The sequence below is a fragment of the Rhinopithecus bieti genome, unplaced genomic scaffold, assembly GCF_001698545.2.
Source record: "Rhinopithecus bieti isolate Rb0 unplaced genomic scaffold, ASM169854v2 scaffold_2574, whole genome shotgun sequence".
NCBI lineage: Eukaryota > Metazoa > Chordata > Mammalia > Primates > Cercopithecidae > Rhinopithecus > Rhinopithecus bieti.
This window is the reverse complement of record NW_016804493.1, coordinates 6,086,852-6,109,565: the sequence shown is the minus strand read 5'-3', so window position 1 is coordinate 6,109,565 and position 22,714 is coordinate 6,086,852. Positions and strand designations below refer to the sequence as shown.

General features: G+C 43.2%; 1 protein-coding gene across 2 annotated transcripts in view; it reads right to left on the bottom strand.

The window, feature by feature from the left end:
• The window catches only part of SF3B3 (splicing factor 3b subunit 3), a 52,955-nt gene that overhangs the window by 29,142 nt on the left and 1,099 nt on the right, over positions 1–22,714 (bottom strand). Inside the window, exons 2-10 of one of the 2 annotated variants that reach the window (XM_017868748.1) lie at positions 21,015–21,280; positions 19,463–19,602; positions 17,050–17,376; positions 14,772–14,944; positions 13,320–13,461; positions 10,228–10,340; positions 6,589–6,726; positions 5,855–5,958; positions 2,129–2,294 (exon numbers count right to left, since the gene is read on the bottom strand). In XM_017868748.1, the coding sequence (XP_017724237.1) occupies positions 2,129–2,294; positions 5,855–5,958; positions 6,589–6,726; positions 10,228–10,340; positions 13,320–13,461; positions 14,772–14,944; positions 17,050–17,376; positions 19,463–19,532 (1,233 nt within the window). In that variant the 5' untranslated portion in view covers positions 19,533–19,602; positions 21,015–21,280. The remainder of the gene's footprint in view (positions 1–2,128; positions 2,295–5,854; positions 5,959–6,588; positions 6,727–10,227; positions 10,341–13,319; positions 13,462–14,771; positions 14,945–17,049; positions 17,377–19,462; positions 19,603–21,014; positions 21,281–22,714) is intronic. The other variant, XM_017868747.1, reaches the window with a different exon arrangement.

Sequence of the window (22,714 nt, the reverse complement as noted above, 5' to 3'; positions counted from 1 at the left end):
TGGAGACGGAGGCTCTGTCGCCCAGGCTGGAGTGCAGTGGCGCAATCTCGGCTCACTGCAAGCTCCGCCTCTTGGGTTCATGCCATTCTCCTGCCTCAGCCTCCCAAGTAGCTGGGACTACAGGCGCCCGCCACCACGCCCGGCTAATTTTTTTGTATTTTTAGTAGACGGGTTTCACCATGTTAGCCAGGATGGTCTTCATCTCCTGACCTTGTGATCCGCCCGCCTCGGCCTCCCAAAGTGCTGGGATTACAGGCGTGAGCCACCATGCCTGGCCTTTTTTTTTTCTTTGAGACGGAGTTGTGCTCTTGTTGCCCAGGCTGGAGTACAATGGCGCGATCTCGGCTCACCACAACCTCCGTCTCCTGAGTTCAAGCGATTCTCTTGCCTCAGCCTCCCAAGTAGCTGGAATTACAGGCATGCGCCACCACGCCTGGCTAATTTTTTTTTTTTTTTTTAATTTTTTTAGTAGAGGCAGGGTTTCTCCATGTTGGTCAGGCTGGTCCCAAACTCCAAACCTCAGATGACCTGCCCACCTCGGCCTCCTAAAGTGCTGAGATTACAAGCATGAGCCATCATGCCTGGCTAATTTTATTCTTGATGAATAAACTATTTACACACATTATTTATTCCAATTGCAATGAAGGTGGAAAAATCTCTAATAATCAAATTAGAAATTAGTCACACTTGGCCGGGCGTGGTGGCTCAAGCCTATAATCCCAGCACTTTGGGAGGCCAAGGCAGGCAGATCACAAGGTCAGAAGATCACAGTGAAACCCCGCCTCTACTGAAAATACAAAAAATTAGCTGGGCGTGGTGGCAGGCGCTTGCAGTTCCAGCTACTAGGGAGGCTGAAGCAGGAGAATGGCATGAACCTGGGAGGCGGACTGGCGACAGATCGAGACTCCGTCTCAAAAAAAAAAAAAAAAAAAAAAGAAAAGAAGTTAGTCACACTTATTTTCTGTTGCCCTCAAGACTAATCATTTCTCAGAAAGGAAGAACAAAGCAATTAATTTCAGATGGGTGTAATTAAACCTGTCTGAATGCTGATTTATTTCCCCAGTACCCAGTGAACAAGCTCCTCTCCCATGAGAAGTGTGATTAACTACACAGGTGGTTCCTAATGGTCACTCAAACCCCGGCAATTGAGGATGCAACAGCATGATCAAATTCCTGGCTGTCACAACTAAGCACCAGCAATGAGAGACACAATCTCCATTCTGTGCCACTTCAGGTTCCTCCTTGAGAAGGTGATTCAAAATTTCCCATTACCAACTGATTCCAATGTCTCAGAACTATTTTAAAGAGGAACTGTGGTAAAATGAAGTAAATAGAGCTATATGTAGACTGTTACATGACAAGAGGTCAACCACAGAATACTGTGGAGTATATGACTCCACTTATTTTTTTTTTTTTTTTTTTTTGAGACGGAGTCTCGCTCTGTCGCCGAGGCTGGAGTGCAGTGGCCGGATCTCAGCTCACTGCAAGCTCTGCCTCCCGGGTTCACGCCATTCTCCTGCCTCAGCCTCCCGAGTAGCTGGGACTACAGGCGCCCGCCAGGTCGCCCGGCTAGTTTTTTGTATTTTAGTAGAGACGGGGTTTCACCATGTTAGCCAGGATGGTCTTGATCTCCTGACCTCGTGATCCGCCCGTCTCGGCCTCCCAAAGTGCTGGGATTATAGGCTTGAGCCACCGCGCCCGGCCGACTCCACTTATTTTAAAAAGAAAAAGACAGAACACATAAACATATACATGATTCTAAATGCAGATAAAACACCTGGAAGCAGTCACAAGAAGTAGTTAATATAAGCAATAGGGTTCAATAGAGCAGACGGGTGAGAAGATTATGGGGAGGACTTTTACTTTTCACCTTTTATATAGTCTGATTTTTTTTCCTCCCCCGCAAGTTATACAGGAATATGATCTGAATTTTTACATTAAACGTGAGTTTCATCATTATGGGAAAAAAACCCCAAGGACTTACTAATGGTTTTTTGTGCTCACACTTCTACCTCTAACTGCTTTACACACTGGCGAGTTCATGGAAATACTAATAAAGCTATTTCTTAGACTAGATCTCAGTTTAACTTTAGATTTATTGTGGAAGGGACTGGAAAGACCCACCAACCTGGCAAAACAGAATGGGAGAGAGGCTGTCCAACTCATCAACCAGCACAAGGTTTTTAAGTGGTCTTGGCTGAAAAAAGAATGTGTCTCCTTCTTCCAGAGGCATGGCTGATGAAAACTCAGGTTCTTCATCATCATCTCCAAGATGTGCAATTTGATATAAGTAACTGGGAAGAAGCAGAGAAGAGAAACTTTCGGTAACGAGTTCTCTGCCTGACGATAATGTCTGACATCAATATAAAGCACAAGCTATTTGATTATATTAAGATATTACTGTTATTATTTTTAGGTGTTAACATTAAGTAAGATAGCTAGGATTTGTTTCAAAACAATTCAGGGAGAAGATCTGGGAAGTGCAGTGACGTGTTTTATTTATAGCACAAGCAACAAAGAAAATACAGATAAACTGGACTTCATCAAAATTTAAAACTTTTGTGCATCAAAGGAAGAAAGTAAGATGACAACCCACAAAATGAGAGAAAATATTTGCAAATCATATTTCTGACAAGGGTCTAGTACCCAGAACACATAGAGAACTCAAATATAAGAAGACAACTCTTAAAAAATGGGCAACGGGATTTGAACAGACATTTCTCCAACAAAGATACACAAATGGCCAATAAACACAAAAAGATGCTCAACATCACTCATCACCGGGGAAAGACAAAGCTACCACTTCATACCACCACTGCATACCTAGCAGGATGGTTATAATCACAAATGTGGAAAACAAGTTGGCAAGGATGTGGAGAAACTGGAGCCCTCATATACTGCTGCTGGGAATGTAAAACGGATGTAGCTGCTATGAGAAAGTTTGGTGGTTTCTCAAAAAGTTAAACAGAATTACCATGATCCAGTAATTCCACTTCTACATATATACCCAAAAAAATTTAAAATGGGGACTCAAATAGGTATTAGCACAGCAACATCTACCACAGCATTATTCCCAATAGTGAAAGGTGGACACAATCCAAGTGTACATCAGCAGTAGAATGGATAAACAAAACACAGTATGTACACACAATGAGTAATTCTGCCATAAAAAGGAATGAAATTCTGACACAGGCTACCAAAACATGAATCTTTTAAATATTATGCCAAGTAAAATGAGCTAGATACAAAGGGACAAATATCAGCCAGGCACTGTGGCTTAAGTCTGTAATCCCAGCACACTGGGAGACTGAGGCAGGTGGATTGCTTAACTCCAGAAGTTTGAGACTCTACAAGAAATACAAATATTAGCCAGGCATGTGCCTTGCTAATTAATAGTCCCAGCTACTTGGGAGGCTGAGATGGAAGGATCACCTTGAGCCTGGGAGGTCGAGGATGCAGCGAGCCGAGACTGTGCCCCCGCACTCCAGCATCCCGGAAAACAGAGTAAGACTCTGTCTCAAACAAACAACAACAAAAAATACCCAAAAAGCTAAGAAGGCTTGGCTGGGCACGGTAGCACACACGTGGAGTCCCAGCACTTCGGAAGGCCAAAGTGGATGGGTCACTTGAGGTCAGGAGTTTGAGACCAGCTTGGCCAACATGGCAAAACCCTGTTCTCTCCCAAAAATATAAAAAAATTTGCTGGGCATGGTGGCACACACCTGAGTCCAAGCTACTCAGGAGGCTGAGAGAGGAGAATTGTTTGAAGCCAGGAGGTGGAGGTTGCAGTGAGCTGAGATTGCTACACTCCAGCCTGAGTGATAGAGTGAGTCGATTGCGAAAAGAAAAAAAAAAAAAAAAAAAAGCCCAAAAACCTGAAAGGTAGGTGTGGTGGTTCAAGTTTACAATCCCAGCACTTTGGGAGGCCAAGGGGAGAGGATCACTTGGGTCCAGGAGTTCGAGACCAGCCTGGAAGACATAGTGACACCCTATCTTGATTTAAAAATGAAAGAAAAAAAGTCACTGAGGAGTAAAAGGCATTTTAAGATTGAGAGAATAGCTAGGAACAAGGCAGAAATGGCACAAAATCCTAGACAGTATTTTAATTATGAAGAAACTGAGCACTAGATTAGTAAAGTGGTATGGCTACACTTTAGCAGATACTGGCAAGGCCATGTCACCTTATCTTGTGTAAGTAACTTGTAGTCTTAGACAGTGGACTTAAACTTGAGGCTAGAATTCAGATTTCTTCCATTTGGCAATGAAAAGCCACTTATGATTATGATACAGGGATAAGGGAAATTATTCATTCAAGGTTGTCTTGTCTGCTGGATGAGACGATGCTACAAAAGGCTGAGTTTTACAGGAAAGGCAACGAAATAAAAAAACTAGTGAACTAGTTCAGATTAGCATCACGAAAAGGGGTACAGAGGTAAAAACAGAATTTAGCACATGACTGAAAGTGGTGAACAATAAAAAAAATGTGAGATTTCACACTTTAGTTGCTATAACTAGTCTATTAGACACTAACAGAAATAGTGAGGAGGGGAGGGCTGCTGATATGGGTAGGCAGCTAAGTGCTGATAAGCTTCAACTCTAGATAGGTACCTGTCAAGTGCTTATGGAACATCTCTTTCATTTCTTTTTTTTAATTTTTCTTTTTTGAGACGGAGTCTTGCTCAGCGCCCAGGCTGGAGTGCAATGACACGATCTCGGCTCACTGCAACCTCCAACTCCCAAGTTCAAGCGAAATCTCCTGCCTCGGCCTCTCAATTAGCTGGCATTATAGGCGCCCGCCACCATGCCCAGCTAATTTTTGTATTTTTAGTAGAGACGGGGTTTCACCATGTTGTCCAGCTGGTCTCGAACTCCAACCTCAGGTGATCTGCCCACCTTGGATTCCCAAAGTGCTGGGATTACAGTCGTGAGCCACTAAGCCCAGCAGTACTTAAGTATTTCAGTAAGTATTTATTTGATGAAATGGCCAGGCGTGGTGGCTCACGCCTATAATCCACGCACTTCGGGAGGTCGAGGCGGGCGGATGACCTGAGGTTGGGAGTTCGAGACCAGCCTGACCAACATGGAGAAACCCTGTCTCCAATAAAAATACAAAATGACCTGGGTGTGGTGGTGTATGCCTGTAATCCCAGCAACTCAGGAGGCTGAGGCAGGAGAAGCGCTTGAACCTGGGAGGCGGAGATTGCCGTGAGCCAAGATCACGCCGGTGCACTCCAGCCAAGGCAACAAGGGCGAAACTCCATTTCAAAAAAAAAAATTTATTTGATGAAATGTTCAGCCAAAAACTCAGAAGAGATATCAAATATAAAGACAGTTCTGGAGATACCCACAGAGGTACTGACTGAAGCCACTAAAATAAAGCAATGTAAGACAAAGACAGACTCTAAAGGGAGAGAACAAAGTTTTCTTTCAAAAGAACTAACACATTCTTGTGAAAAGCTCCCTAAGCCTCAAAGTCACACCTTCCTATTGTCAACCTTTTTTTTTTTTTTTTTGAGATACAGTTTCACTCTTGTTACCCAGGGTGGAGTACAGTGGCGTGATCTCAGCTCACTGAAACCTCCACCTCCCGGATTCAAGTGATTCTACTGCCTCAGCCTCCCGAGTAGCTGGGATTACAGGTGCCAGCCACCACGCCCAGCTAATTTTTGTATTTTAGGTGGAAATGGGGTTTCACCATGTTGACTAGGCTGGTCTCGAACTCCTGACCTCAGGTGATTCACCCGCCTCGGCCTCCCAAAGTGCTAGGATTATGGGCGTGAGTCACTGCACCCAGCCTCTGTTGCCAACTTTTGTCGCAACCAGGGTGAACTAGGGTAACAGAAGGATTACTCACTGGTTTCCAAATTCTGATGCTACAAAAAGGAATCCTGTTTTAAGCACACACATGGCAGCAGCAACTGGTACAGTATCAAAATACTTGAGCCGGATCTCAGTAACCTGGCGAGAAAAGAAACATTCTGGTGTACAAACAAGTGAAGTGAGCCCCATATTATAAGACAGCACAGGCTGAGTAGCAAATAAAATACTGTATTTCATATCTGACCAGGGGACAGCAAACTCCAGCTCACGGGCTGGTCATGTCAATTATTACTGGCTATGGCTGTCTTTGTACCGTAACGGCAGAGTTGAGTAGTTGAGACGGAGACTACATAGCTCACAAAAGCTGCAAATATTTACTATGTGGCCTTTACAAAAAAAGTTTGCCAATTCTTGATCCAAACAGCTATCTAAGAAATTGCCCAACTATTCACAGAGCTGGTCCATAGGATAAAACTAGTAACAGATCACGTTTATTACCGGTTTTCAGTAGAAATGGAGACCTTTATCTTCTTCACACCAATTATTACCACCTAAAAATAATCACTACAAGTTGCCTTACCACTCTTATATTGTATGTAAGATTACCAGACAAAAAATTCTAATAACCAGAGAGAAAATCTATACTCATATACCGGTTCCAAAGGCAACTACTTTCTAATTCCCATTATTTTAACTTGTAAACTATTACATGTCTTCCCTAACTCATCTCATAGAGTAGCTGTACTGATCCTTCCATGATCTACTTACCATATCTTCATCTGTCTCCAAAGTGATCTTAAAGATATCTCCCTGCTCGGTTTGAGCCAAAAAGAAGAACATCGATTTGGTCTTATGGGTTGCAGAGCAAACAAAAATCATTCCTCTTTCAGGGTCATCCAGGTCATTCTAGCAAAGTCAAAAACACAATTGACGTCTTAGAAATGGGTACTTCTTAGTTCTGGAATTCAGCACTTTACCAATAGGGATTACACATGACATTAAAGGCCTAAAGGCATAAGCTTTGATCCAGAGTGTCCTGCCTTCCAGAGCACCAGAACTCCACAGCTCAAAATTCTCCTGCTACAAATATCTAATAAACTCTGGGTAACCAAAAAAGAGTCCCAATTTCACTACAGCCTGATCAGATCCATAAGGCAAAAACTATCTCCAGAGAAAAATGTCAGAGAAGAGACATGAAATTTAAAGAGTCATCATTTCAGGCTGTGAATGAAGCACTGCTCCATCCAAACTACCGTGTTCTACATCAAATGCCTGATTCCTAAAAGGCACCTTCTTAGATATGATTTTGAATTTTTTTCTTTTCAAGACAAGGTCTCACTATGTTGCCCAGACTGGTCTCTAACTCCTGGGCTCAAGGGATCCTCCCGCCTCAGCCTCTCAAGTAGCTGGGGATCAGAGGAACACCACTAGGCCTGGCTTGCATTTTTTAACGTTTCCAACAGTTTCTATTTCTCTCACCGAGTAAGCTCGGCAAGAGTTTTAGACTTTGTTATTGCAAAGCCAAGTACAATGCCTGGCACAGTTAGGTCTCAACGTCTAATCAACTTAGTGACTTCCCGTCCCTTAACAAGAAGAATTTAACTTGCCAAATTTCTTCTAAGGTTTTCTAATATTGATGGAATCTTACATACTACGTATTAGATTAAATTAAATCCTGAAGTTCAACCCCAGGACAGATAAATATTTAACAGCAAATAAATAATCCAGGGGTGAGGGGAGAGATGGCAATAACTGATTCAAAGGATCCACACCAAAACCACCGGGTGAAAAGACGCTGGGGAATAGGGATATTCACTAATCTCAGGAAGAAGGATATTTACTAGTCTCACGAAGAGGGATATTCACTAGTCTCAAAGATCACCATCAAATTCCATTATCAGTTACCAAACAAGAAAAGACACCACTACAATGAAGACAATGGGCAGGCACCACCTTAACAAAGTGACCAATTTAATGTCTCAATCAGATAAACCAACATTATGGACACACAATGTGTGACACAGTGGAGAATATATATCACATATACATCACCTCCTCTGCACTTATTATATCAAAAATATTAAACTAAATATAATGATGAGGAAACAGACTATGGGACAGACTATAAGAGAATTAGCTGGCCAGACACAGGGGCTCAGGCCTGTAATACCAACACTTGGGAGGCTGAGACAGGCAGATCAAAAGGTCACGAGTTCGAGACCAACCTGGCCAATATGGTGAAACCCCATCTCTACTAAAAATACAAAAATTAGCTGGGCATGGTAGCAGGTGCCTGTAGTCCCAGCTACTTGGGAGGCTGAGATGGAAGTATCACTTGAGCCTGGGAGGTTGAGGATGCAGTGAGTCAAGATCGCACCCCTGAACTCGAGCCTGGGCAACAGAGCAAGACTCCATCTCAAAAAAAAAAAAGGAAGAGAAAAAAAAAAAGAAAATTAGCCCAGACTGGCAGGGCGCCTCATGCCTGTAATCCCAGCATTTTGGGAGGCCAAGGCAGGCAGAATACTTGAGGGCAGGAGTTTGGGACCAGACTGGCCGACCTGACAAACTCCGTCTCTATTAAAAATACAAAAAGGGGGCCAGGCGCGGTAGCTCACACCTGTAATCCCAACACTTTGGGAGGCCAAGGCGGACGGATCACGAGGTCAGGAGATCGAGACCACGGTGAAACCCCATCTTTACTAAAAATACAAAAAGTAGCTGAGTGTGTGGCAGGCGCCTGTAGTCCCAACTACTCAGGGGGCTGAGGCAGGAGAATGGAGTGAACCGGGAGGCAGAGCTTGCTGTGAGCTGAGATTGAGCCGCTATTCTCCAGCCTAGGTGACAGAGCGAGACTCAGCCTCAAAAATAAATAAATAAGGCCGGGCGTGGTGGCTCACGCCTGTAATCCCAGCACTTTGGGAGGCTGAGGTGGGCGGATCACGAGGTCAGGAGATCGAGATCATCCTGGCTAACATGGTGAAACGCCATCTCTACTAAAAATACCAAAAAAAAAATTAGCCAGGTGTGGTGGCGGGCACCTGTAGTCCCAGCTACTCGGGAGGCTGAAGCAGGAGAATGGCGTGAACCCGGGAGGCGGAGCCTGCAATAAGCAGAGATAAAAAATAATAATAAAATAAAGAAATAAATAAAAATTAAAAAATACAAATACAAAAAATAAAAATACCAAAAAAATTAGCAAGGTGTGGCAGTGCACGCCTGTAATCCTGGCTACTTGGGAGGCTGAGGTGGGAAAACTACTTGAGGTTGCAGTGAGCCAAGATCACAACACTGCACTCCAGTATGGGAAACAGGGAAACAGAACGAGACCCCATCTCCAAAAAAAAAAAAAAAAAAAAAAGGTGAAAGGGAAATATCCCAAACTAAGAGAGACTAAAGGCCAATTACAAAGGAACTTTTTGGGATGACAGAAATATGAATATGAACTAAACATAAGGTAACTGTACTACACAAAATGTTACAATTTCTTGGGTATGATGTTGGCAATCTGGTTATATAGGAAAATGTCCTTGTTCCAGGGAGTCATCTCACAAGATTATCGGAGTGAGGCATCATAATGCCTGTAACTTCTTTTCAAATTGCTTAGCCTAGAAAAGTATATGGATACATCATGAAAAAGAAAAAACAAATGTAGCAAAATATTAATAACTGATTAATCTAAATGATAGGCATGTGGGAATTCACTGTTCTATTGTTTTTTGTTTTTTTTGAGACGGAGTCTCGCTCTGTCGCCCAGGCTGGAGTGCAGTGGCAGGATCTCAGCTCACTGCAGCCTCCGCCTCCCGGGTTTACGTCATTCTCCTGCCTCAGCCTCCTAAGTAGCTGGGACTACAGGTGCCCGCCACCTCACCCGGCTAGTTTTTTGTATTTTTTAGTAGAGACGGGGTTTCACCGGGTTAGCCAGGATGGTCTCGATCTCCTGACCTCGTGATCCGCCCGCCTTGGCCTCCCAAAGTGCTGGGATTATAGGCTTGAGCCACCGCGCCCGGCCCATTGTTCTATTGTTTTTAAACTTTCTGTATGTTGGAATTTTCAAAATAAAAATGTTGGGGAAAAAACAAGCAAAACAGAATAAAATGCAACCTATCTCTAACAAATATGCCTGGTTTCTCCAAACTAGAAACGTTCAGGAATTTCAAATTAATAACTGTCCATAGGTTCCTCTGAAATAGATATTAGATTAGTTTTAATTCCCTTTCTAAATGAATTTGTTTGGGTTTTACTAAAATATTTTAGCAGCTTTATTAAAAACAACATTTATGTCCCTGCCCCAGGGTCACTGAAATTTTTTTTTTACTTTACAAAAAAACTAACTTGGTAACAAACTAAGAGACTACACTGTAATCACAAAAATTAAAACACAAATATCTCTCTTATCAAAGATCTTACCCGCCTCCTGGGAATTGGACAGCGGATATCTGGCTGGTCACCAAAGTTCTTGTAAGTAATATAGTTTTCAGAGCAGATCAGTACTCCACTTGGGCCATCTGACCCTCCTGGAACTGTAAGACAAAATAAAACTTAGCAGGGACTTTGACACAGACATGAATTTCTTCAGCTTTCAACTCCTCCTCTCTTTCAGCACAACTTGATGATGGTAATGTGCCTAATATTAAGAAACATTTCAAGTGTTTCTCCTCCCTTATGCCCATGGTAGATAAGGATGAAGCATAGTTTGTGTTTACATGGAAGGTTTGATCAGCCTGGATAATGTATCCAAATGTTTACCTCCAAACCCAAATGCAGTTCTCATCTTCAGACATATAATACATCAAATCACCTACTGGACATGGACCTTCCACCGGTATTTTTAAAATACAGCGTGTTCAAGCCAAGCATGGTGGCTCATGCCTGTAATCCCAGCACTTTGGGAGACCAAGGAGGATCACCTGAGGTCAGGAGTTCGAGACCAGCCTGGCCAACATGGTGAAACCCCATCTCTACTAAAAATACAAAAATTAGTCAGGCGTGGGAGCGCATGCCTGCAATCCCAGCTACTCAGGAAGCTGAGGCAGGAGAATCACTTGAATCCAGGAGGCAGAGATTGTAGTGAGCTGAGATGGTACCACTGCATTCTGGCCTGGACGACAGAGTACAACTTCATCTCAAAAAAATAAATAAAATAAAATAAAATAAGCAAAATAAAATAATAGGCCAGGCGTGGTGGCTCACGCTTGTAATCCCAGCACTCTCGGAGGCCGAGGCAGGAAGATCACCTGAGGTCAGGAGTTTGAGACCAGCCTGGCCAACATGGTGAAATCTCATCTCCACTAAAAATACAAAAATTAGCCAGGCATCATGGTGGGCACCTGTAATCCCAGCTACTCGGGAGGCTGAGGCAGAAGAATTGCTTAAACCCAGGAGGCTGAGGTTGCAGTAAGCCGAGATCATGCCACTGTGCTCTAGCCTGGGTGACAGTGCGAGATTTCGTCTCAAAAAAAATAAAAATAAAATAACAGTGTGTTCATAAACAAACTCAAGTTCCTTCCCAACCCTGCTGCACCTCCTAGATTCTCCACCTCAGAGAATACTACCATCAACTAACAGACCAAACCAGGCACCTGAGTATAATCCTTCAATTCTCTCTCCTCCCATAGCCCTATTGATTCTACCTCCTTAGCAGCTACCAGTACCTCTTAATGTCCTGATCAGTCTCCTGCCTTCAGTCTTAATATCCTCCATTTCATTAGCCAAAATATAAGCAATTAATCTAAGGTTGTCAATCTATCAGATTATTTCCCTACTTAGAATCCTTCAGTAGCTTTCACCCCACCCCTACTCCTATCCCAGTCCCTTAATTAAATCATAATGAGCTTTTAATTATTTGAATGAACCATGTTATTTCTTGTATTTAGGCTTTTGTAAATGCTGTTCCCTTTGCTTACAACTGAAACTTCCTCTCCCACTCCAACTGCACCGAGCTAACTCCTAACTAGCCCTCTGGTCTCAGCTTAGAGACTCCAGCAAGCTTTCTGTAACACATACCTTTCCTTTCCCTGTTTAGGGAACTTCTCTGTGCTATCATGGCATTTGGCACAGTTTCTGGTAATTGGTTATTTATCTGTATTCACCACTAGACTCAATCTTGCATAAAGGGAGCACCACATCTAATTTTTTACCACTGAAGTCCCAAGATCCAGCAGATGGACTTAGCACATACTGATTGCAAAGGCTCAATAAAAATGTGTTGAAAGAATGAAAAAGCCCTTGTCAATGAAAGGTATGGTAATATATTACAAGTAATGAGATGTGTAATCCACTTTCCATAAGTCACCTGCTTAACGTATTAACAATCTCTAAGATTAATACTCAAAGTAAGTGCTGTCCTTTATTTTTATTCTCCAGTATCTTCCCCAAACAACATCTTATTTTAGACATCAAGTGCAAATGATTCAAAATAGAACAGATCATTTTCCCCAAGCCTGTTGAAATGCAGACGACCACAAATGTAGCTACACTCCTTTAATCTTTTAATATAATGAATTAGTAATGTGGATTTTCCAATGGTGAACTGATTTCCAACCGTGAAAGTATTTTCCATCTTTTAGCTCCTCCAAAAACGTTACTTAGCTATGTGCATTTAAAACACTAAATCTGATTTGCTGGAATGTTAGCTTTTCCTATCTACAACCATATGAACCAGCCTGCAAATTTTTTTGTCACTGTCCATCCAGTTTTGATATTGTAGTCATACTAGACTCACAGAGTGGCACAGTAGCATTTACTCTTTTTCTGGAGAAATCTGTTTTACTTTTTTTTAATATTTATTTTTTCATTGAGACAAGGTCTCACCTTGTTTCCCAGGATGGTCTCAAACTCCTGAGATCAAGTGATCCTCCTGCCTCAGCCTCCTAAAGTACTAGGGTTATAGGTGATGAGCCACTGCGCCCAGCCAAGAAACTTATTTTAAAACAGAATACATATACGTCCCTCAACAAGAAAATAAAAGCTTTCCTGAAAATCCTGGACCTCAATCTTCTGGGAGTGACTTTGGACTACTGCTTCAATTTCTCTAACGATGGTCTATTGAGGTTCTTAATTTATTTTGGATCAATCTGGTAATAGTCTTCAAAATATTTCTATTTTGTTTAAGTTTTCAAATTCACAAGTTTTATCTTGTTGGGTTTGTCCATTTCATTTGGCTTTTCAAAGAGCTAGGTTTGAAAGAGGGGGAAAAACTGACTACAGTCAAACTTTCACAACAACTAATAGTAATCAATATTCCAAGCTGACTGCTCCCTTGAACTTCTCTTCCCTGCCCTCAGTACGAAATGAGTTATTAAGGAGCTAAACACTCTTTATTCCCAACACTTTTTAAAATCACTCCACCACATGAACTTCTAACCTGTCCAAAAGATAGACAAGGTATTCAGGTTCACGACAAATGGATTAATTCCCAAACCCTTTAAGTAAAACCTATTAGGTTTCAGCATAAAATGAACCAAGTAAAAGGGTACAAAGCAGCTCTGGAAGAAAAGTACCTGTAATAAGGAAGTTCCCGTGTTCCTCCAAAGGTTCACTGTATTTTCGGACCACATGATTTAAACCAAGGTCTAGCTCATAGAAAGTAAGTGTCTGCTGGGTATTAGCTGCTGCTTCCCCTGTCGGATCGTTGTCTGCTTCCTAGAGAGATAGTGGCATAAAAACTAATCAGCAGCATAAAATCGAAGATCTAGAAAGGACATCAGGACTCCAATTTACAAATGAGAAAACAGAAGTCCAAAACGTCAATTTTTTTTTTTTTTTTTTTTTTTTTGAGAGACAGGTTCTCACTCTGTCACCCAGGCTGCAGTGCGCAGTGGTATAATCTTTTATTTTGAGATGGAGTTTCGCTCTTGTTGCCCAAGCTGGAGTGCAATGGCACGATCTCAGTTCACCGCAACCTCCACCTCCAGGGTTCAAGCGATTCTCCTGCCTCAGCTGCCTGAGTTGCTGGGATTACAAGCATGCGCCACCATGCCTGGCTAATTTTGTATTTTTAGTAGAGACGGGGTTTCTCCAGGTTGGTCAGGCTAGTCTCAAACTCCTGACCTCAGGTGATCCGCCCGCTTCGGCCTTCCAAAGTGCCTGGATTACAGGCATGAGCCATTGCACCCGACCGCAGTGGTAAAATCTTATCTCACTGCAGCCTAGAATTCCTGGGCCTCAGGCTCCCAAGCGGCTAGGACTACAGGCACATGCCACCACACCTGGCTGATGCCAAATAGTTTAACAAAGTTTATGCTACAAGATAATGGCAGGGCTAGAATGAGAACTGCAATCTCCAAATTCTGGATCCAGGGATCTCTCTACTAGAGAACACTGCCTTCCATTCAAGGCAAAGAATAGTATGCTCTGTGAAAAAATGCCTTACACAGCTTCACCTTTTTCATGAAGCTTTTCCCAATAAATATCTCGTTTCCATAGAGAGGTTACTTAAATCAGAGAAAGACTATTAAATACTTGGTTAACCTCTGAAGCATCCCAAAGAATTTCAGTAAGGCATTTGGAATGCGGAGATGTGCTAACAGGACAGAATTAAGACAAGAACAAGGGGCTGGGCAAGGTGGCTCAGGCCTATAACCCCAGCAGTCCGGGAGGGTGAGGTGGGCCAATCACCTGGAGTCAGGAGACCAGCCTGGCCAACATGGTGAAACCCCATCTCTATTAAAAACACAAAAATTAGCTGGGCGTGGTGGCCGTGCCTGTAGTACCAGCTACTGAGGAGGCTGAGGCAGGAGAATTACTTGAACCCGGGAGGCAGAGGTTGCAGTGAGCTGAGACTGTGCCACTGCACTCCAGCCTGGGCAACAGAGCAAGGCTCTGTCTCAAAATACAAAAACAAAACAAAAAAAAACAAACAAACAAAAAAACACATATGCACAAGGAAGAAAACAATCTTAAAAAAAAACGAGGTGACTGAAAGAAATGCAGAGAGACAGGGTCCCCATTACCTCATAATCCATTTCCAGACAAGCAAACATTGGATTTTCAAATCCAACATCTACTCCAACTACATGATACACTAAAGTGTTTGCTTTGTGGGCTTCCAGGGGAGATGAAATGGTAAGTCGGGCTGCAGCATCTCTGTTCAAAATATACACCAATTTCTGTTTCTCAATGGCACCTGTAGTTGAAGGAGATAAAACATACAAGATTCCCAGATGAGAAGAGAGACTTATAGAACTAGAGTCACATCATGCTTTTCTTTTAATCATTATTAACAGCAGTAACTCTACAAGTATAACAACTCAGGACTCTGTTCTCTATTATCAGAATAGCACTTTGGGAGGCGGAGGCGGATGGATCACCTGAGGTCACGAGTTCAAGACTAGCCTGACTAACATGGCAAAACCTCGTCTCTACTAAATACAAAAAATTAGCTAGGTGTGGTGGCACATGCCTCTAATCCTAGCTACCTGGGAGGCTGGGGCAGGAGAATTGCTTGAACCCGAGAAGCAGATGTTGCAGTGAGCTGAGATCGCACCACTGCACTCCAGCCTGGGCAACGAGAGCAAAACTCTTGTCTCATTAAAAAAAAAAAAAAAAGCCGGGCGCGGTGGCTCAAGCCTGTAATCCCAGCACTTTGGGAGGCCGAAGCGGGCGGATCACGAGGTCAGGAGATCGAGACCATCCTGGCTAACATGGTGAAACCCCGTCTCTACTAAAAAATACAAAAAAAACTAGCCAGGCGAGGTGGCAGGCGCCTGTAGTCCCAGCTACTCGGGAGGCTAAGGCAGGAGAATGGCGTGAACCTGGGAGGTGGAGCTTGCAGTGAGCTGAGATCTGGCCACTGCACTCCAGCCCGGGCCACAGAGCGAGACTCCATCTCAAAAAAAAAAAAAAGAATAGACAATAATGGAGTTGGGCACAGTGGCTCAAGCCTGTAATTCCAGCACTTTGGGAGGCCAAGGCAGAAGGATTGCTTGAGCTCAGGAATTCAAGACCAGCCTGGGCAGCATAGTGAGTTCCCTATCTCTTTTTTTTTTTTTTTAGATGCAGTCTCACTCTGTTGTCCAGGCTGGAGCGCAGTGCCGCTATCTCGGCTCACTGCAACCTTTGCCTCCCAGGTTCAAGTGATTCTCCTGCCTCAGCCTCCCAAGTAGCTGGGATTACAGGAACGTGCCACCACACCCAGATAACTTCCGTATTTTTAGTAGAGGCAGGGTTTCACCATGTTGGCCAGGCTGGTCTCAAACTCCTGACCTCAAGTGATTCTCCCACCTCAGCTTCCCAAAGTGCTGAAATGACAGACATGAGTCACCACACCTGGGTGAGACCCCCATCTCTTTTAAATAGCCACTGTGCCCGGCTGAGACACCCATCTCTTAAAAATAAATAATTTTTTTTTAAAGACAATGGCATCGTTGTGGCCTCCTCCTTCCTAATACGGATCTTAAATACCCCACTAACTCGTCAAAATTTTTTAATGAGTCCTAGATTTAAGGATACTGAAAAACAGTAATTCATAAAATTATCATTAGTTTTTTTTTTTTTGAGACGGAGTCTCACTCTGTCGCCCAGGCTGGAGTGCAGTGGCTGGATCTCAGCTCACTGCAAGCTCCGCCTCCCGGGTTTACGCCATTCTCCTGCCTCAGCCTCCCGAGTAGCTGGGACTATAGGCGCCCGCCACCTTGCCCAGCTAGTTTTTTGTATTTTTTAGTAGAGACGGGGTTTCGCCGTATTAGCCAGGATGGTCTCGATCTCCTGACCTCGTGATCCGCCCGTCTCGGCCTCCCAAAGTGCTGGGATTACAGGCTTGAGCCACCGCGCCCGGCCTCATTAGTTTTATTCTCTGAATTAGATCTAACAATTTTATGACTACTCCGAGAGGACTGCCCTCTAGAGGCCTGATCAGATACACAAAATTTTCTTCAAAAATTTATCAGAGAAGAGACATGAATATGAATCATCACTTCAGGCTGAAGAAGGCAACTAAATTCATTCTCTATAACATAACATCATTTCATTTTAGTCTTTTTGCCAAACACAAAGAAACTGAAAACACTCATTTCCAACTAGATGGGAAGTACAAAGGTATGTTAAGATTTTTCCCATTGTTTTAAAAGAAAATGCAACTCTTTTAAAAAGGAAATGCAACTTTAAACCTAGAGTAAATCCAAACATGATGCCAAACCCACGTAAGTGATTTACTGGAACTGGCACACCAACAAGATCACAGCATTGTTATCCTAAACTAAGCACACACAGCAAGTAGAGTAAATCACTTACTAATCATAACGGCTCGCCCTTTGGGATCCACAGCTAAGAACTGGCCAGGAACGATGCGACGGCATCCACTCTTGCCAAAGGTTTCTTGGTGAATCTTCTCAAACATATTCTTAGATGGCTGGTATTCCAAGATAACAATTCGACCGGAGTCACTGCCAACTACAATGTAGTCTTTGGTGCCGCCTGTCAGCCTGAAGGCCATGAGTGACCGGATAACACCGAATACTTCCACCGTGAGTAGGGTATGTACTTTGCCAGTGTTGGGGTCTGGGCGAAGCAGCTCCAAGATCTTTCCACGGGAAACAACAATTTCTTGTTGTTTGGTTCCTAGATCACCAAAACATAGAGATCATAAACAACCAGAACCCAGCCTGCCCACCATGGTGAAATCCTGTCTCTACTAAAAATACAAAAATTAGCCAGGTGTGGTGGTGCATGCCTGTAATCCCAGCTACTCGGGAGGCTAAGGCAGGAGACTCGCTTGAACACAGGTGGTGGAGGTTGCAGTGAGCCAAGATTGCGCCGCTGCACTCCGGCCTAAGCAACAGAGCAAAACTCTGTCTCAAAAAAAATTAGTCAGGTGAGGTGGCATGTGCCTCTAGTCCCAGCTACTTGGGAAGCTTCGGTGGGTGGATAGTTTGAACCCAGGAGTTCAGAGAATGTAGTGGGCTATAATCCTGCCATTGCACTCCATCCTGGGAAACACAGCAAGACCTCTTCCGTTTAAAAAAAAAAAAAAAAAAAAGGCCAGGCACAGTGTCTCACACCTGTAATCCCAGCCCCAGCACTTTGAAAGGCTGAGGCAGGCAGATCACTTGAGGTCAGGAGTTTGAAACCAGCCCGGCCAACATGGTGGGACCCCATCTCTACTAAAAATACAAAAATCAGCCAGGTGTGGTGGTACGTGCCTATAATCCCAGCTACTTGAGAAGCTGACTCAGGAGAATCGCTTGAACCTGGGAGACGGAGGTTGCAGTGAGCTGAGGTCACACTACTGTACCCCAGCCTGGGCAACAGAGCAAGACTATGTCTCAAAACAAAAGAAAAAAAGAAAAGAAAACTTCTCTATCATTTTAGATGAAAAGGAAGACTGAATTGGAAAAGGAATCTGAAAGATAAAATTAGTATTAAAAAAGTGCTTTCAAAAATTCTATCCAAACTCCAGCTGAGATTCATTGCATTGCATAGTGAAGTCAGTCACAAATCTCCAAATTCCCATATACATATTTCCTTAATCAAATGCAGCAAAGAATAACTAAATTACCCAAATGATGCCTCAAACCCACAGAAAGAGCCATAATGAGGATCAGAGAAAATAACATGAAATATGAATGCTGTGTGGTCAGCTGGGCTGCTGCTCAGTATCACACATTAAGTATTCAGATTTAAACCTCAACAAAATTATGTCATACTCTACACAATCATGAACCTCCTTCATTAGTTGGATTGACTCACAAATGTTAAATCTGCAAATGGCAAGAAAAAGTTTTTATTTTATAAAGATTAGTATCTTGCTTTCAGTAACTTCGTATTTATATTTCCTAATCCAATATTTGAAATTTCACACAATTCAAACCTGGCCTTAATCCATCTTTACAAAAATATCCCCCACATGGTGAACATAAGCAAATGATCTGTTTCCATGCAGGCAGCACTCCCTACCTAAATTGCACTTTCCGTTTTCTCTCATACAAAAGTTCTATCTCTTCAAGCACCAAACCAAGGTCCAAATTTCCCTTTACTTAAATTACTCTCTGATAACCTGACAAACACCTTCAGACATTCTTTTTACCCAACCTGATGTCAAATTCAAAATCAAGGACCAGGTCTTACACATCTCAGTATGTCTCACAGCAATAAGCAGCCAAGAATTGTGTGCCCTGACAAGAATCCTTACACAACGTGGCCGGGCGCGGTGGCTCAAGCCTGTAATCCCAGCACTTTGGGAGGCCGAGACGGGCGGATCACGAGGTCAGGAGATCGAGACCATCCTGGCTAACACGGTGAAACCCCGTCTCTACTAAAAAATACAAAAAACTAGCCGGGCAAGGTGGCGGGCGCCTGTAGTCCCAGCTACTCGGGAGGCTGAGGCAGGAGAATGGTGTAAACCCGGGAGGCGGAGCTTGCAGTGAGCAGAGATCCGGCCACTGCACTCCAGCCTGGGCGACAGAGCGAAACTCCGTCTCAAAAAAAGAAAAAAAAAAAAAGAATCATTGCATAACATGAGCTAGGAAATGCATCTGAAATAGGTAACAGATAATGCACCAGAACTTAACACCTCATCTCATAATCTGAATTGTTTACATTTACCAACTGCTTTGTCATAAATGGAAAACATTTCCTGCCCAAGAGACTAAACAAGATATGTATTAATTCACTTAAAATTTCAAAAGATGGTCACGAGAGAACTTACCAGAAAAGTTGCCATGAATGGCAAAGCTGATGCCAGTGGCTCTCTGCAAGGTTAAGTTGTACAGAAACATGGTTGCAGGAAACCTGAGTCACCCAGACCTCCAGGCCTTGGTTACACCAACAGTACCGAGTCCAAGAAAGCTAAGGAAACAGAAAACAGAAAAATAGCTGGGAGACTATTACTTCAACAGACATTTCTGTATGGGAAATTCTGGATGAAGACAGCAGACCCAGTAGAGCAAGCCCTATTAAGAAACAACATATGTGGCCGGGCACAGTGGCTCATGAGGTCAGGAGTTCGAGCCCAGCCTGGCCAACATAGTGAAACCCCCGTCTCTACTAAAAATACAAAAATTAGGTGGGCATGACACTGTGTGCCTGTAGCCCCAGCTACTCATGAGGCTGCGGCAGGAGAATCACTTGAACCTGGGAGGCGGAGGTTGTGGTGAGCCGAAATCATGCCGCTGCACTCCAGCCTGGGCAATAGAGTGAGAGTCCGTTTCAAAAAATGAAACAACATACAGTCAGGCGCAGTGGTTCACACCTGTAATCCCAGCACTTTGGGAGGCCGAGGCAGGTAGGTCATGAGGTCAGGAGTTCAAGACCAGCCTGGCCAACATGGTGAAACCCTGTCTCTACTAAAAATACAAAAATTAGCTGGGCATGGTGGCGAGTGCCTGTAATCTCAGCTACTCAGGAGGCGGAGGCAGGAAAATTGCTTGAACCTGTACCCATGAGGCGCAGGTTGCAGTGAGCTAAAATGGTGCCACTGCACTCCAGCCTGGGCTACAGAATGAGACTTTGTCTCAAAAAAATAAACAAACAAACGACATACTTTTAATTAAGAGCGCCCTCTAAATGACAAGTCAAGATGCCATATATTTTGCCTTTAACCTCACAAGAATCCTATTAAATTGCAGTATTATACCTATTTTATAGATAAGAAAACTCAAGTGCAGAGATTAAATCATCTGCCCAAGGTCACTTAACAAATGGTGAAAATGTTGCAAGCTGGAATCTGTAACATTAATGCAGTATTAGGCAACTTGTCACAAAAACTAAGTACATCTGTTTACTTGTATTCCAATAAGCTATATATTAACATAATTCAGCATGCAAAAGCACAGCAAAAAGCTCCCTCCAACCCATTCCCTAGCCATCCAGTTCTCCCTGGGGGAATCTATTTTACCAAGTTATAACGTATCCGTTCAGATATTTTTTATATATACAAATAAGAACATGTATTTATACTGTAGAGACAGGGTTTCACTATGCTGGGCAGGTTGGCTTCAAAATCCTGTGCTCAAGTGATCTCCCACCTCAGCCTTCCAAGGAGCTGGGGCTACAGCACCTGGCTTATACTGCACTTTATTAACCCTTTTTAACCTTTAACCAAGGGTTGGGTACTGTATTTTATACACTCACACTATATTGCACCTTATTTTGTATCACTTTATCTGCACAATAAACAAAGGGCTATCTCATTTTTACTTTGCAGTTTCAGAGTATTTCAATGAATGGGCATATTTTAATTCATTCAGCTAATATCCTACCTAACATTCAGGTGTTTCCAATCTCTTGCTATTACGAATACTGCTACAAAGAAAGTCCCTTGTATGTAGGTCATTCATATGCTCGTATGTCTCTAAAATTAATTCCTGTAAGTGGAACTGTTGGATTGAGGGATTCATACATTTGAAAAGTTGTTAGGTACTGCTGAATTGCCTTTCAAAGAGACTTCCAATTACATGTCCAGCAATGTATGAGTCCCCATTTCCGCACAACCAGCCAAAATGGTTAAGACTTGACCTTTGCTAATCTAAAAGAAGAAAATTGGTTTATTAAGTGTACTTTTCATTTGCATCTCTTATGTAACTGTATATTCAAGGATTGATTAGAATTTAAAATTTCAACTTACTCATCACCAAAAACTACAACAAAATCATTTCTGCTACATCAGGAGGCGGCCTTCCTAAAGAAGTATAAAGTCACAGAAAAGGATTCTTTCTCAGCAAATAGGACTGAAGACAGCACAGACTGTACCTCTGCCACTCTGCCTTAATTACCCAAAACTATACCTATAGATACCACTACAAAATAAACTATTTTTCCCCAGTGCAATTATTTATAAACAAAAGCATAGGAGACCAGCCATGGTGGCTCACTTGACCTTGGGAGGCCAAGATGGGTGGACTGCCTGAGCTCAGGAGCTCAGGAGTTCCAGACTAGCCTGGGCAACACGGAGAAACCCCATCTCTACCAAAAATACAAAAAATTAGCCAGGTGTGGTGGTGCGCATCTGCGGTCTCAGTTACTTGGAAGGCTGAGGTGGGAGGATCACTTGAGCCTGGGAGGTGGAGGTTGCAGTGAGCCAAGATGGCGTCACTGCACTCCGGCCTGGGCAACAGAGTGAGACCTCCTCTCAAAAAAAAAAAGAGAAATCCAACGTCATTGATATAGAATTAACATACAGATTTGATTTTATTGTTAAACGAGGAGAGAATTAGGAGGAAACGTCCTCATAAATAACTACTATTTCTGGGCTGGGCAAAAGCAGGGTGGCAAGATCAATCCTCCAGGCTAGAAATGGGTCCTAAGGGATATAAAATTTTCTCTTGAGACCAAGGTGCATCTTTAATGTTCTAGGACCACAGGAAAAGACAAACGAAAAGGACCGAGGTTGAAAGACCAGGGAGTGGAGAGAACAATCAACAAAAAAAGCAAGAGAGGAAGCCAGGAGCTGCTTCTGAATCCTTGAACAGCTCCCTCTCGTTACTTTGCATATTTTGTAGCTGACGAGAACAGTCTACTTTCCCCTTTCCTTATAACTGATTCAATCCATCACAAACCTTTGGAATTCATTTTTCCCAAACCTAGCTGGATTCAGGTTCTCCAGCGACACCTTAATCTTGGGTCTTGGAGGACGGTGCATTTCGGAGGATGAGTCCAGCACTAGAAAAACTATATACCAGGCTGGGCACGGTGGCTCACGCCTGTAATCCCAGCACTTTGGGAGGCCGAGGCAGATGGGTCACTTGAGGTCAGGAGTTCGAGACCAACCTGGCCAACACGGTGAAAACCCCACTACTAAAAATGCAAAAACTAGCCGGGCGTGGTGGCACACGACTTTAATCCCAGCTACTGGGGAGGCTGAGAGGCGCGAGAACAGCTAGAACCCGGGAGGCGGAGGCTGCAATAAGCCGAGATCACCCCGCTGCACTCCAGCCTGGGCGACAGCGAAACTTCGTCTCAA